The 13082-nt window shown below is 49.3% G+C and overlaps 1 protein-coding gene across 2 annotated transcripts in view; it reads left to right on the forward strand.

Annotated features, from left to right (window-relative positions):
* The first annotated feature begins 9501 nt into the window (after nt 1-9501).
* IL17RA (interleukin 17 receptor A) overlaps nt 9502-13082 on the forward strand; it is a 25718-nt gene continuing 22137 nt past the window's right edge. For both annotated transcript variants that reach the window (XM_025400684.1, XM_025400685.1), the window contains exon 1: nt 9502-9766. In XM_025400684.1, coding sequence (XP_025256469.1) covers nt 9629-9766 — 138 coding nt within the window. In that variant the 5' untranslated portion in view covers nt 9502-9628. The remainder of the gene's footprint in view (nt 9767-13082) is intronic.

A 13082-nucleotide genomic window follows, 5' to 3' on the forward strand; every position in this document is an offset into this window, starting at 1 on the left:
CCTCCCAGGTTCAAGCGATTCTCCTGCCTCAGCCTCCTGAGTAGCTGGAACTACAGGCACCCACCACCACGCCTGGCTAATTTTTGTATTTTTACTAGAAGGAGGTTTCACCATGTTGGCCGGGCTGGTCTTGAACTCCTGACCTCAGGTGATCTGCCCACCTCGGCCTCCCAAAGTGTTGGGCCTACAGGCATGAGCCACAGCACCTGGCCTGTTCATAAGATGTTTATTTTGTTTTGTTGGGGTTTTTTTATTTAATTTGTTTTGTTTTGTTTTTGAGACAGTGTCTCACTCTGTTGCCTAGGCTGGAATGCAGTGGTGTGACATCAGCTCACTGTAGCCTCAACCTCCCAGGCTCAAGTGATCCTCTCACCTCAGTATCCTGAGTAGCTTGGACTACAGGCATGCGCCACCACACCTGGCTCATTTTTTGTATTTTTTGTAGAAACGAGGTTTCACCATGTTGCCCAGGCTGGTCTCAAATGTGCTCAAGCGATCCCCTCGCCTCAGCCTTCCAAAATGCTGGGATTACAGATGCGAGCCACTGCACCCAGCCCATATTTTTATTTTGAAAAACAATTAAGGACTGGCTAAATGGGAATTATATTGGAAACACCATTGTGCACTATTTACCTTTTAAAAGTGTAACTTTTCTAGCACCATCACTAAAAATGGCCCACAGCAGGATCTCCCATTTATACTCGCATGGAACAATTTTATATGTGCCTGTAGAACCCTCAGTTGGGTCTCCAATACACTGCTAAGAGAACTAAGCTTGATGCAAAGTAGCTATACCTTGGTGCCTATAACATCTATTCCCAGAAAGCAAGACGCTTTCAGAGCATTTGAGGTGGCACTAAGGAGATAAGAGCAAGCTTAAAGGATCTTCCACTGGAGATGTTCCCATCTGAACAATGAAAAGGAAATACCTGGGCCAGTTGCGGTGGTTCATGCCTGTAATCCCAGCACTTTGGGAGGCCGAGGTGGGTGGATCACCCGAGGTCAGGAGTTCAAGACCAGCCTGGGCAACATGGTGAAACCCCGTCTCTACTAAAAATACAAAAATTAGCCCGGCATGGTGGCACACACCTGTAATCCCAGCTACTCAGGAGGCCGAGGCATGAGAATCACTTGAATACGGGAGCCAGAAGTTACAGTGAGCCAAGATCACACCACTGCACTCCAGCCTGAGCGACAGAGAGAGACTCCGTCTCAAAAAAAAAAAAAAAAAGAAAGAAAAGGAAGTACCTGTCATTCTATTTCATAGAAACAAACCTGAGAGAAATCATGGCTCTATAGTGGTATTCCAGAAAGGATAAAATGTAAAGTGTACTTGAAGAGCGTTCCAACTCATGAAAAGAATGACAATGATGCGCAGTATGTGTCAGTGGTGACTGTGTTATCCTCTTTGTTGTCACCTTACTATTAATACTAATTGTATTGCATTGGCATTTTATTATATCAAGAAATTGTTAAATACATATGTTTATTTGTTTAAAAATATCAAAAATTATAGTTAAAAGAGTATAGTTATAGTCCGTTGACCATGAGGGAGAGATCTACATATGACTTTAGAATCAGAGATGATATAAGAGAGAAAGTAAAACATTTGAAAAGTGTGGAATCCATTCAAGGAGGAGAGTGATTAGTTATTAATACGACCTGGATAGAGGGCTCATGACTTCACCAACTCAAATCAGGAGCACAAATGTTGTGAAAGTGACCTGTGTTATAGGATGGAGGGATGCTCCAGGATTTCAAGGAAAAAATGCAGGCCTGAAGAGGTCTATTACATTAGAAAGATTTCAGTTTGTATTATCAGTTTGCTTTTGTTGCATAACAAAACACCCCAAAACTCAGTGGCTTAAGTTTTCTCTTTTTATTTCTCCTCTTTCTGTGGGTCAGTTGAACAGTTCTTCTGGTCCGGTCTGGTTCAACTAGTGCTGAATGTTCAAGGCTGAATGGTCAATGTCTGGTAGTTGGAAGGCTGCTTGGTCTGAGGGGGCTTCAGCTGGGATGGACTGACTCTGCCCCGCATGGTCTCTTACCCGCCAATAAGTCAGCCTCGGCTTCCTGACATGGAAGCCTAAGGATTCCAGAAAGCAGGCCCCAATGTATCAAGTTTGCTATGGCCCCATTGGCCAAAACAATTCTAATGACCAAGCCCAGAATCCATGTGAGACCGGATTACTCAAGCAGGTGTGAACAAACTGAGGGCCATTACTTTAATAACTTATTACAGCTTGTTAACAGTTTGATTTATTAGCTTTTTCAGGTGTTGCATAGATGCTTAGAAATAATTTTGTGCTAAATTTGTAAGTCTAACAGTCAGCATTTGAAACTTTTAAGAGAAACATGCACATAAAATTTGCGACGTGGTTTGAAATGTCTTAGGAAATTTAATGAATCAAGTTTGAAGTAGTGTTAAGTGTTTAAGGAGGATTTAGTCTCTGACATTTATGAGTTAATAGCACATGAATCAAAGAACAAGTAAAACAGATTGTTCTTATTTTATGCCAATGTTACCAGATTAATAAATGGACTAGAGCAGGGCACGGTGGCTCATGCCTATAATCCCAGTACTTTGGGAAGCCAAGGTGAGAGGATCACTTGAGTCCAGGAGTTTGAGGTCAGCCTGGGCAACATAGTGAGACCCTGTCTCTACAAAAAAATTTAAAATTAGCCAGGCATGGTGGTGCACACCTGGAGTTCCAGCTACTCTGGAGGCTGAGGCTAGAGGATCACTTGAGTCCAGAAGGTTGAGACTGCAGTGAGTCGTGACTGTGCAACCACACTCCAGCCTACATAACAGAGCTAGAACCTGTTTCAAATAAGTAAGTAAGTAAGTAAATACATAAATAAACTAGCAAGCTTTGTAAGTTAAATTTAAAAGCTTAAAGACTGGATGTGGTGGCTAGTGCCTGTAATCCCAGGTACCCGGGAGGCTGAGGCAGGAGGATAACTTGAAGCTATAGTTTGAGATCAGCTGACCAGCCTGGGCAACATAGTGAGACACTGTCTCTAAAAAACAAACAAACAAACAAACAAAAAACAAAAGCCAGGCGCCGTGGTTCACGCCTGTAATCCCAGCACTTTGGGAGGCCGAGGTGGGTGGATCATGAGGTAAGGAGTTCGAGACCAGCCTGGCCAACATAGTGAAACCCCCTCTCTACTAAAAATACAAAAAAATTAGCTGAGCATAGTGGCAGGTGCCTGAATCCCAGCTACTCGGGAGGCTGAGGCAGGAGAATCGTTTGAACCCAGGAAGCGGAGGTTGCAGTGAGCAGCGATCGCGCCACTGCACTCCAGCCAGGGCGACAGAGTGAAACTCCATCTCAAAAATAATAATAATAACAAATAATGCTTCAGAAGAACTAGGATTTAAATGTTGCAACTCAGTGTAAGAATAAAAATAAAACAGTTGTCATTAAAATTTTTCTGAGGCCAGGGGTGACAGGATCGCTTGACCCCAGGGGTTTCCCCCTGGGAAACATAGATATTACATATTACAAGTAATAAAAAAAATTAGACAGGCATAGTGGCGCACACCTGTGGTCCCACATACTTGGGAGACTGAGGCAGAAGGATCACCTGAGCCCAGGAGGTTGAGACTGCAGTGAGCTGTGATGGAGCCACCGTACTCCAGCCTGGGTGACAGAGTGAGACTCTGTCTGGGAAAAAAAAAAGGAAAAAAAAAATTCCACACACAAAAACCCCTCTTGAACTTAGTAAATCTCAGTTGACACATTTATTCAATAGTTTATTCAAAACACGTTTATTGATCATCTCCTGTGAGACAGAGGCTATTCTAAGCACTGGGAATATGGTTGTCTTAGTCTGTTTTCTGTTGCTATAAGAGAATACCATAGATGGGTAATTTATAAAGAAAAAAAATTTTATTTAGCTCACAATTCGGGAGGCCAGGAAGTCCAAGAGCATGGCACTGGCATTTGGTGAGGGCCTCTTTGCTGTGTCAAAACATGGCAGAGGCCATCATAGGGAGAGAGGGTAAGAGTGTGCAGGTCAGCTCAGGTCTGCTAGTCTTTTTTTTTTTTTTTTGAGACAGGATTTCACTCTTTCACTCCCATCTCCCAAGCTGGAGTGCGGTGGCACAATGTCGGCAAACTGCAACCTCTGCCTCCCTCCCAGGCTCAAGCCTCAGCCTCTCGAGCAGCTAGGACTACAGGCACGTGCCACCGCATCTGGCTAATTTTTGTATTTTGGGTAGAGACGGGTTTTCACCATGTTGTCCAGGCCGGTCTATGAACTCCTGAGCTCAAGTGATCTGCCTGCCTCAGCCTCTCAAAGTGCTGGGATTACTCAAAGTACATGAGCCACCGCGCCTGGCCTATCTTCCTCTTCATATAAAGACACCAGTCCCGGCCGGGCGCGGTGGCTCAAGCCTGTAATCCCAGCACTTTGGGAGGCCGAGACGGGCAGATCACGAGGTCAGGAGATCGAGACCATCCTGGCGAACACGGTGAAACCCCGTCTCTACTAAAAAAATACAAAAAACTAGCCGGGCGAGGCGGCGGGCGCCTGTAGTCCCAGCTACTCGGGAGGCTGAGGCAGGAGAATGGCGTAAACCCGGGGGGCGGAGCTTGCAGTGAGCTGAGATCCGGCCACTGCACTCCAGCCTGGGTGACAGAGCCAGACTCCGTCTCAAAAAAAAAAAAAAAAAAAAGACACCAGTCCCTTTATGGAGACCTCCACCTTCATGATCTAATTCAAATTACTTCCCAAAGGCCTCACCTCCAATCAACATATGAATTTGGGGATTAAGTTTGTAACATGTGAAATTTGGGGGATGCATTCAAAGAATAGCAATGATGAAAAATAATTTGCAGTCTCTTCTTTCACTGAGATTATACACTAGCAGAGGACATGGAGGAAAAGTCAAATAAACAAACAACATCGTTTCAGAGAATGGAGACAGAAAGATCAGTCAGTCAGAGACTAGCTCCTAACCCCATCTTTCTCATGGCAAAGGATATTCTGTCCCCTGTCTCACTGTCCTGGAATGAAATCCGTGGCCATTTCCATTTTCCCATAGCCAAAGACACCACCAAGTTCTCCAATCCCTGACTCTTATTCCTGACATCAGTCTATTGCTCCTTGTATAATCAGTCAATGAATCAAAAAAAAAATGTTTTTTGGATATCTACTATCTCCTTAGGACGAGGCTCTGTCAGGGGAAAAGAAAGAACCCAGAGAACACATAAGCAAAGCAGCCTAATGTTGACATGTGCTTGGCAAGTACTCACAGAACACCTCACACCCAGCCAAGCACTGCGGGTGAGAGCAACACAGGAGTGAAGACGCCGGGGTCCTTACCATTAGGGAGGACAGTCTTACCGCTAGGGGAAAACTATATTTCATCCAGTTGAAGACACCCATTTTCTACATTTTAAAATTCCTAAAGTTAGGCTTTATCTTTCAATGATTTCGGATCATTGGATGAAATACGGTAACTACAGCACAAAGCAGCATCGTGCCCTGAGAGGTGTGCAGAGCCTATAGCAATTAGAACAGTGGTCCAAGTTCAGGCTACACATCAGACGTACCTGGGAAACTCAAAAATACTTATGCCCAGATGCCACCGCAGACCCACCGAATCAGTGTGGAAGAGTGTGGCTGTGCATTGGTATTTTAAAAAGCACCTCATGGGATTCTAATATGTAGGCAGAGTTGAGAACCAGGATAGCAATTTCAAATGAGAGTACACATTACCCTGAGGTTACCTGAAGACTTTCCAAGGGGCATGCCTTGGAAAGTTTAGGGCACAGGTCAGTAAACTAGGGCCTATGGCCCAAATCTGTTCTGCTGCCTGTTTTTGTACCCTCCGGGGAGCTAAGTTGGTTTTTACAGTTTCAAATGGTCAGGGGAAAAAATCAAAAGGGAAATAATATGTTAGGACAAATGAAAATTATATGCAATGTAAATGTCCATAAATAAAGTTTTATTAGAACACAGACGCACTCCTTTGTTTACATATTGTCAATAGCTGCTACAAGGGCAGAGTTGAATAGCTGGGACAGAACTACATGGTTGGCAAAGCCTGAAATATTTACTATCTGACACTTTTCAGAAAAAAAAAAAAAAAAAAATTTGCTGGCCCTGGCTTGAAGGGAATGGACCTCCAGAATCTCAACCTCCCCGTGTCCTCTTCCAGATACTTGCCTGCCTGGAAAGGTACCAGCTGTCAAGATGTCAGGTGCGGATGGAGGCTCCTCTCCTTCCCCACACTTTTGTTTCCTACTTGTCCTTCTCCCACTTTCAGAAGAAAGGTAGGCCTCTCATTAGTCCTGGCTATTAAGTTTCTAACATGTGAAATTTGGGGGACTGTGTAAAAAAAGCCCCTGGGAGCCCAGAGCTGTGGCTCACCCCTGTAATCCCAGCACTTTGGGAGGTCGAGGAGGGCGGATCACAAGGTCAGGAGTTCGAGACCAGCCTGGCCAACATGGCGAAACCCCGTCTCTACTAAACATATAAAAATTAGCTGGGCGTGGTGGCATGCGCCTGTAATCCCAGCTACTCGGGAGGCTGAGGCAGGAGAATTACTTGAACCCGGGAGGTGGAGGTTGCCACTACACTCCAGCCTGAGCGACAGAGCAAGATTCCATCTCAGGGGGAAAAAAAAAAAAAAAAAAAAAAAAGTCCCTGGGCACTAGACATAGCAACAGTGCCAAATACCATTGTCTAATAGGACTGTGATCACAGGGTAGCTATATACACATACCGATATATAGAGATAGATAGATAGATAGATAGATAGATAGATAGATAGATAGATAGACAGACATTTTTTGCAAGTGAGGTAGGTTCCAAATATTGCCTTACTAAAATTGAAGGAGAACCCAATCAACTTGTCAGTTGCCAAATCAATGGGCACAGTGGTGTGAACCTGTAATCCCAGCTACTTGGGAGGCTGAGTTGAGAGGACCTCTTGAGCCCTGGAGTTTGAGTCTAGCCTGGGCCACTTAGTGAGAACCTGTCTATTCAAAAAAAAAAAGGGTGACAAGATGGCTATGTGATCTTTGCCATATGACTGAAAACGGATTCAAAGAATTGATGAAATAAATATAATAATTATTTATGTAAGCAATTTTTTAAGGCTTACATCTAAAATATTTTTAGCCTAGGGTGGTAGCTCATGCCTGAATTCCTAGTACTTTGGGAAGCTGAGGCAGGAGGATGGCTTGAGCCCAGGAATTCAAGACCAGCCTGGGTAACATAGTGAAACCCTGTCTCAATTTTAAAAATAAGAAAAATAATGGCTGGGCGTGGTGGCTCACACTTGTAATCCTAGGAGGATTTAGGATTTTAGGAGGCTGAGGCAGGCGGATCATGAGGTCAGGAGATCAAGACCATCCTGGCTAAGACAGTGAAACCCCGTCTCTACCAAAAATACAAAAAATTAGCGGGGCATGGTGGCGGGTGCCTGTAGTCCCAGCTACTCGGGAGGCTGAGGCAGGAGAATGGCGTGAACCCAGGAGGTGGAGCTTGCAGTTGAGTGGAGATCACGCCACTGCACTCCAGCCTGGGTGACAGAGCAAGACTCCGTCTCAAAATAACAATAATAGAATAAAAGAATAGTAATAAAATATTTTTAAATGCTAACTGTTGTTTTGTTCTATGAATAAGCAATATTTGTTCACAGATACATGAACTAATTAGGAAGAAGATGAATTTCAAATGACAGTTCATGTTTAATTACTTATTAACGTGTATTATATTTACATTATTTTTATCAATTATGCACTAAGAATGGCAAGGATGAAATGAAGATCTCAGTGTCTTGCAGTGGGCAGAGGCCTTTCTCATTCTCTGCCACTGGGGCCCCACCCACGGGGGCTCGCATTATGGCTTCCCTAAGAGCTAGGAGCTCAGAGGGAGGGGCTGGGCAAGACAGAAGTCAGGATCTTTTTGTAGCTTAATCTTGTAAGTGACATCCCATCATTTTTCTCTTCTTCTATTCATATTCTATTGTTAGAACCCAGCCTCTGGGTCCATCCCACACTCCGGGAGGAAGATTCAGAAGGTCGTGACTCCCAGGAGGTGACATCCTAGAACCCATCTTAGAAGCTGCCCACGACAACCGCTGATTTTTACGTAACAGTTACATCCTCTACATCTATTTAGATTGAGGATGGAGAATTTTAGATGTCATCTTAAAAATGCATGAGAGGATGCAGTTTTCCAAAATTCTTTTAGAAACAGACAAAAGATATTTGAAGACCACTGAGCTTCAGGCTTCATTCAGCTGGGTCGTGTCTGCGGGCGGGGCTCATGGAGATGTCGCTGGGGGGTCGGCGGGTGCTTAGGGCAGCGAAAAAACCCACCTCTCGAGGGCAGTGGAAAATACAGGGAAAAGCTACGTGAGTGTAGACTCCGTGCGTGTCAAGGCCAGGCAGAGGCGCACTTGATAGGCAAGGAAAGGCGGACTGTGGTGGGCTTGGGAGGAAGGGAGGAGATGTGAATGGGCAGGACAGTGTGGATGAACTACGGCAGGACGGGCTCGAGCTCGAGGCAGGAACCTAGGACAGGGGCAGCGCGGGCCGGCTTGGGAGGGTCCTCGAGGGTCCGGGGAGGAGTGGACACAGGCTGCACGCATGCTAAGAAGGAAACTCATGAAATGTATAATTTGCTGGCGACAGCTTCCGCGGCCGTGGAGCGACCCTCTGGGGAGTAATGACTCTCTTAGGCGCGGCTAGGACACAGAGTCGCACAGACCAGGTAACTGCCTGCCCTCCAGGAACTCAGTGTCCCTGAGTCCGAGCCAGGAGGCTGGAAATGACTGCTGTCCCCTCCTCCCTGGAGCCCGGAGCTGTCCTTGTCTTGAGAAAGAGAAAGCAAAGCCAGGGAAAGCAGAGCGAGCAGGACCAGGCAAAGGGGTGGGGACAATAAAATGGGATAGGGCCCGCGGTTCCAGCTACTCAGGAGGCAGAGGCAGGAGGATCGCTTGAGTCCGGGAGGCCGAGGCTGCAGTGAGCTGTGGTTGCACCACTGCACTCCAGCCTGGGAGACAAAGGGAGGCCCTGTCTAAAAATAAAATAAAATATAAAAATAAAAGGGACAGAGACTAAGAAAACGGACTTCCTGGAATCCCAAGTTAGGATTTGACTTCCAATGACCCAGGAGAGAAACAAGAAGTCTGAACAGGACCAAGAATCGAGTGAGTGAGGGCGGAGGATTAAAATCGACAGTTGCTGCTGCACGGCCAGGGTGGAGGGTGCGTGTGGGGGCAGGCGAGGCTCCAGCTGGAGTTGACGCTAGCCCGACGCGGGTGCAACTAGGGGCGCGACGGGCCAGGCCCAGGAGCAGCGGGAGGAGCGCACCTGGGGCGGCGGGCGGAGGAGTGCCGGGGACGGACGCCGGGAGGACGGCGCAGAGGCCCGAGAGGAGAGGCGCAGGGAGGAACGTGGGGAGGGCCCCGTCTCACCCTAAACCCCTCCCCGTCCCAGCCTAAACTCCTCCCCTCGGCCCCGCCCGCCCCTGGGCCCGGGCTGGAAGCCGGAAGCGAGCTGAGTGGAGCCGACTTGAACTCCACCACGGAAAGGAAAGCCCCCGAACGTTCGCTCGCTGCGTCCCCATCCGGGGCCGAGCCCTCCGCGACGCCACCGGGGCCATGGGGGCCGCACGCAGCCCGCCGCCCGCTGTCCCGGGGCCCCCGCTGGGACTGCTCCTGCTGCTCCTGGGCGTGCTGGCCCCGGGTGGCGCCTCCCTGCGACTCCTGGACCACCCGGCGCTGGTCTGCTCCCAGCCGGTGAGACTCTACGGGGGGAGCGGCCGCCGCCAGGATGCTGCGGGCGCCGGGCAAGATCGCGGAGGGCTGAACGGCCGCACGGCCGGGGCCGGGCTAGGGAGGCAGGAAGTCCGCGCCGCGGGCTCGGAGGGGCTAAGAAACTTGGGTACAGATATCGCGGCGCCTGGGGAGGACCCTCGGTGTGGAATGGGGGTAGAGGGGGGTGGCACATCGCGCGGCGCGTGTGGCACAACCTGGCCCGCCGTCGTGGCTGGAGACGGGAGTGACACTTTCGCCCGGGCCGCGGAGTTCGGGAAAGGAGGCCGCGGCGCGGGGCCAGGCCGGAGAAGCGGGCAGGGCTGGTAGAAAGGGACTGTGGGGAAGGGGCCCGGGGAGGAGCCAGGACGGGTCGGGACCCAGCTCCACGCCGTGCGTCCCCACGTCCCCCGGCGGGGCACGGTCGGCCCTCGGGAGGCCCATGGCGCCCTCGGGAGCTTCCCTCAAGCCGTGCCCTTCATGCCGCCGACGGAGCCGGGCGAGCCCACGTGCGTGCGGAAGGTGGAAGCCCTCGCCCGCGCCCCGCAGAGGGACCCCGCTGTCGTAGAGCTCTGGCCTGCGGGGGCCGGAGCGCTGAGACGCGGCACCAGGTTTCGGGGAGAGCTCTGCCGAGGGCGGCTGAGGGCCACCTCCCCAGAGGCGCGAAGCCTGGAGGAGGAGCAGATGGTTCTTAAGACGGCGCTCTTCCCGCCTCTCCCACCCCCTACTACCACCACCTGGGTCTGGGAACCCGGTGAGCGCGCAGTGGGAGGATCAAACGTTTATAGCTGTCAAGTCGTAGCCCCGCTGCGCCCCCAGGAAGTGACCCACCCGCCTGCCAGGTAGTGGCCTTTCTGTGAGCCAGGACCATCTTAAGGGAAAAAAAAGAAAAAACAGCAAAACGCTGTGCCCCTCCACAATATACTCTCCTCTTCCCCGCATCCCCAAGGGGATCTTTCCTCCCCTCCACCGCCACCGCTGACCCCAAGGAATAATGCTCAGTATCTGAGTCAGAGGATGTAAAACAAAGGGATATTTCTCCTTATCTAATTTTGTGGAGGATTTACCAAAAGAGGGTGGAGGGTGAGTGACTATTTCACAGGAAAAAAAAAAAAAAAAGATGTTTTTAATGTGAATGATGTTGAGAAATGTCCTGTGACTTCCACTATTGGGCGAAGCAGGTCCCTCTGCCCTGCTGGTCCCTCCTGCAGGCTGTGTATGAAGCGTTCTGATACGGAGGGTTGGTGCGCCTGGGTTGAAGCCATTCTTCAGGTGCCCACAGAGTACAGGGCGCCATACTGGGAGCTGGAACTATAAATAAATACTCTGGGGACCCTAATATCCAGGGACCTAACCCATCTCGGGGAGGAACGAGGCTTGAAGTTAGGGAACTGTCTAGCAAAGCTACTTGCACAACTGGTATGTGTACGGAATTCCAGGAAAAAGAAAAATTCCTTCCAGTTGGGGTGTCCGTCATGGAAAAGGCATTTGGGCATCCCTGTGGGGGTAGCAGGAACATTCCAGGTGGTGGAAAGGGCCTGAGCCAAGGTCCTTAGGTGGGACAGGATACGGTGTGTGGCCGGAATGGAGGGTCTGTGTAATAGGACAGTGAGAAAAGATGCGAGAAGTGGGGATGGGACTCCCCTGTGTGTGGCGTGGGAGCTGAGCTCTGACCTTCACTGCACAGTGAAGCAACTGCAAGTCAGGAGCAGAAGCACAGCCTGGCTCCAGGGAGGGCTGGAGAGAGACGCTTGCTGTTCATATTTATCTGCAGTCTCTCGTTCTCTTCCTTCCTCTCACTCTTCTGTATATACCTGTCTCACAGACAGCTCATCTCCAGAGAGAGACAGCTCTGGGCTCCACTGTCTAGTTCTTTTAAAAAGAAAGAAAACACACCCTTCAAATTTCTCTCCCTCACTGGTGTTTTAGTGGATACAATGAGGGAGGGAAGGCCACAGAGGTGGCCAGAGGACCTGGATTTGCAGACAGCGTCGCACTTACTGTCTCTGCAGTCTTGGGTTTTGAGGCTGCCTCACCCTGGATTCCCTCATTTCCACAAAGGCAGGACTGGGTGAGCCTTCTCAAAGGAAGTCCATGCCACTTTCCAGAATGTAAGTGTCTGTCCAAAGCCCAGTTCGATTTAGCCCTCTATGACTATCCTCAGACAGGGAGGAGGCTTCTGCACATCTGTCCTGGTCCTAGCTCAGTGCTGGAGCACAGGATGCGGGGACTTGATACATATGTGTTGACTGAACAAAAGAATGCATGAATGAAGGACAGAATGGTCAGCTCTGCTTGGAAAGTAGTGGCGAGCTGAGACCAACCATAGCGCTGGTTCCAGCTGCTTGGGGTTAGCGCCTCAAAACCCGGATGACTGATTTCCCCACAGAAATCAATACATGAGAAACCATCAATAATTGCATTTCCCTGGGCATTTCCTTTTGGTTAGCCCTTCTCCCTGCCTAGGCGTCATACAGGTTTCCCATGACCCCCAGCCTGGAGGCATGCCCATAGGAAAGACAGCAACAACTTAAGAGTTGGTCAGGGTGAATGTTAACGCATGATTTCATAGACAGGATGTGTATTTCATTACAGAGTCTTTTTTCCTGAGCGTTTGCGGTTTTGACTTGTGGTTGTAGAACAGCTGCTCAGTTTAACACTTTTACCTTCTGCTTGCCAGAAGCCACTTTCATCACGCCAGTCTTCCAAAGTCTACAAAGTTGTGTTCTTTATGCCAGGCACTGTGCTGGTGGTTCACAAGTATCCCTTCATCCCATGCTCATGACAGCTTACAAGGTTGGCAGGATGAACCTGCTTTTGAGAGGCTGGGTTATTGGCCCAAGGTCGCACAGCTAATGAGTGCTAAGGTGAGATTGAGAGCAGGCTGTGCTTGTAAGTTCAAAGCCCACTTTCTCTATCAGGCACTCAGTAGTGTTCACTGAGGCACAGAATTGAATACAATCTTTCATTTCTTCCTCTTAACCTTCACCTTGGCCGGGCGCGGTGGCTCAAGCCTGTAATCCCAGCACTGTGGGAGGCCGGGGCGGGCGGATCACAAGGTCAGGAGATCGAGACCATCCTGGCTAACACCATGAAACCCCGTCTCTACTAAAAAAATACAAAAAACTAGCCAGGCGTGGTGGCGGGCGCTTGTAGTCCCAGCTACTGGGGAGGCTGAGGCAGGAGAATGGTGTGAACCCGGGGGGCGGAGCTTGCAGTGAGCCGAGATCGCGCCACTGCACTCCAACCTGGGGCACAGAGCAAGACTCCGTCTCAAAAAAAAAAAAAAAAAAAAAAAAAA

Source organism: Theropithecus gelada, chromosome 10 (genome assembly GCF_003255815.1).
Source record: "Theropithecus gelada isolate Dixy chromosome 10, Tgel_1.0, whole genome shotgun sequence".
NCBI classification, from domain to species: domain Eukaryota; kingdom Metazoa; phylum Chordata; class Mammalia; order Primates; family Cercopithecidae; genus Theropithecus; species Theropithecus gelada.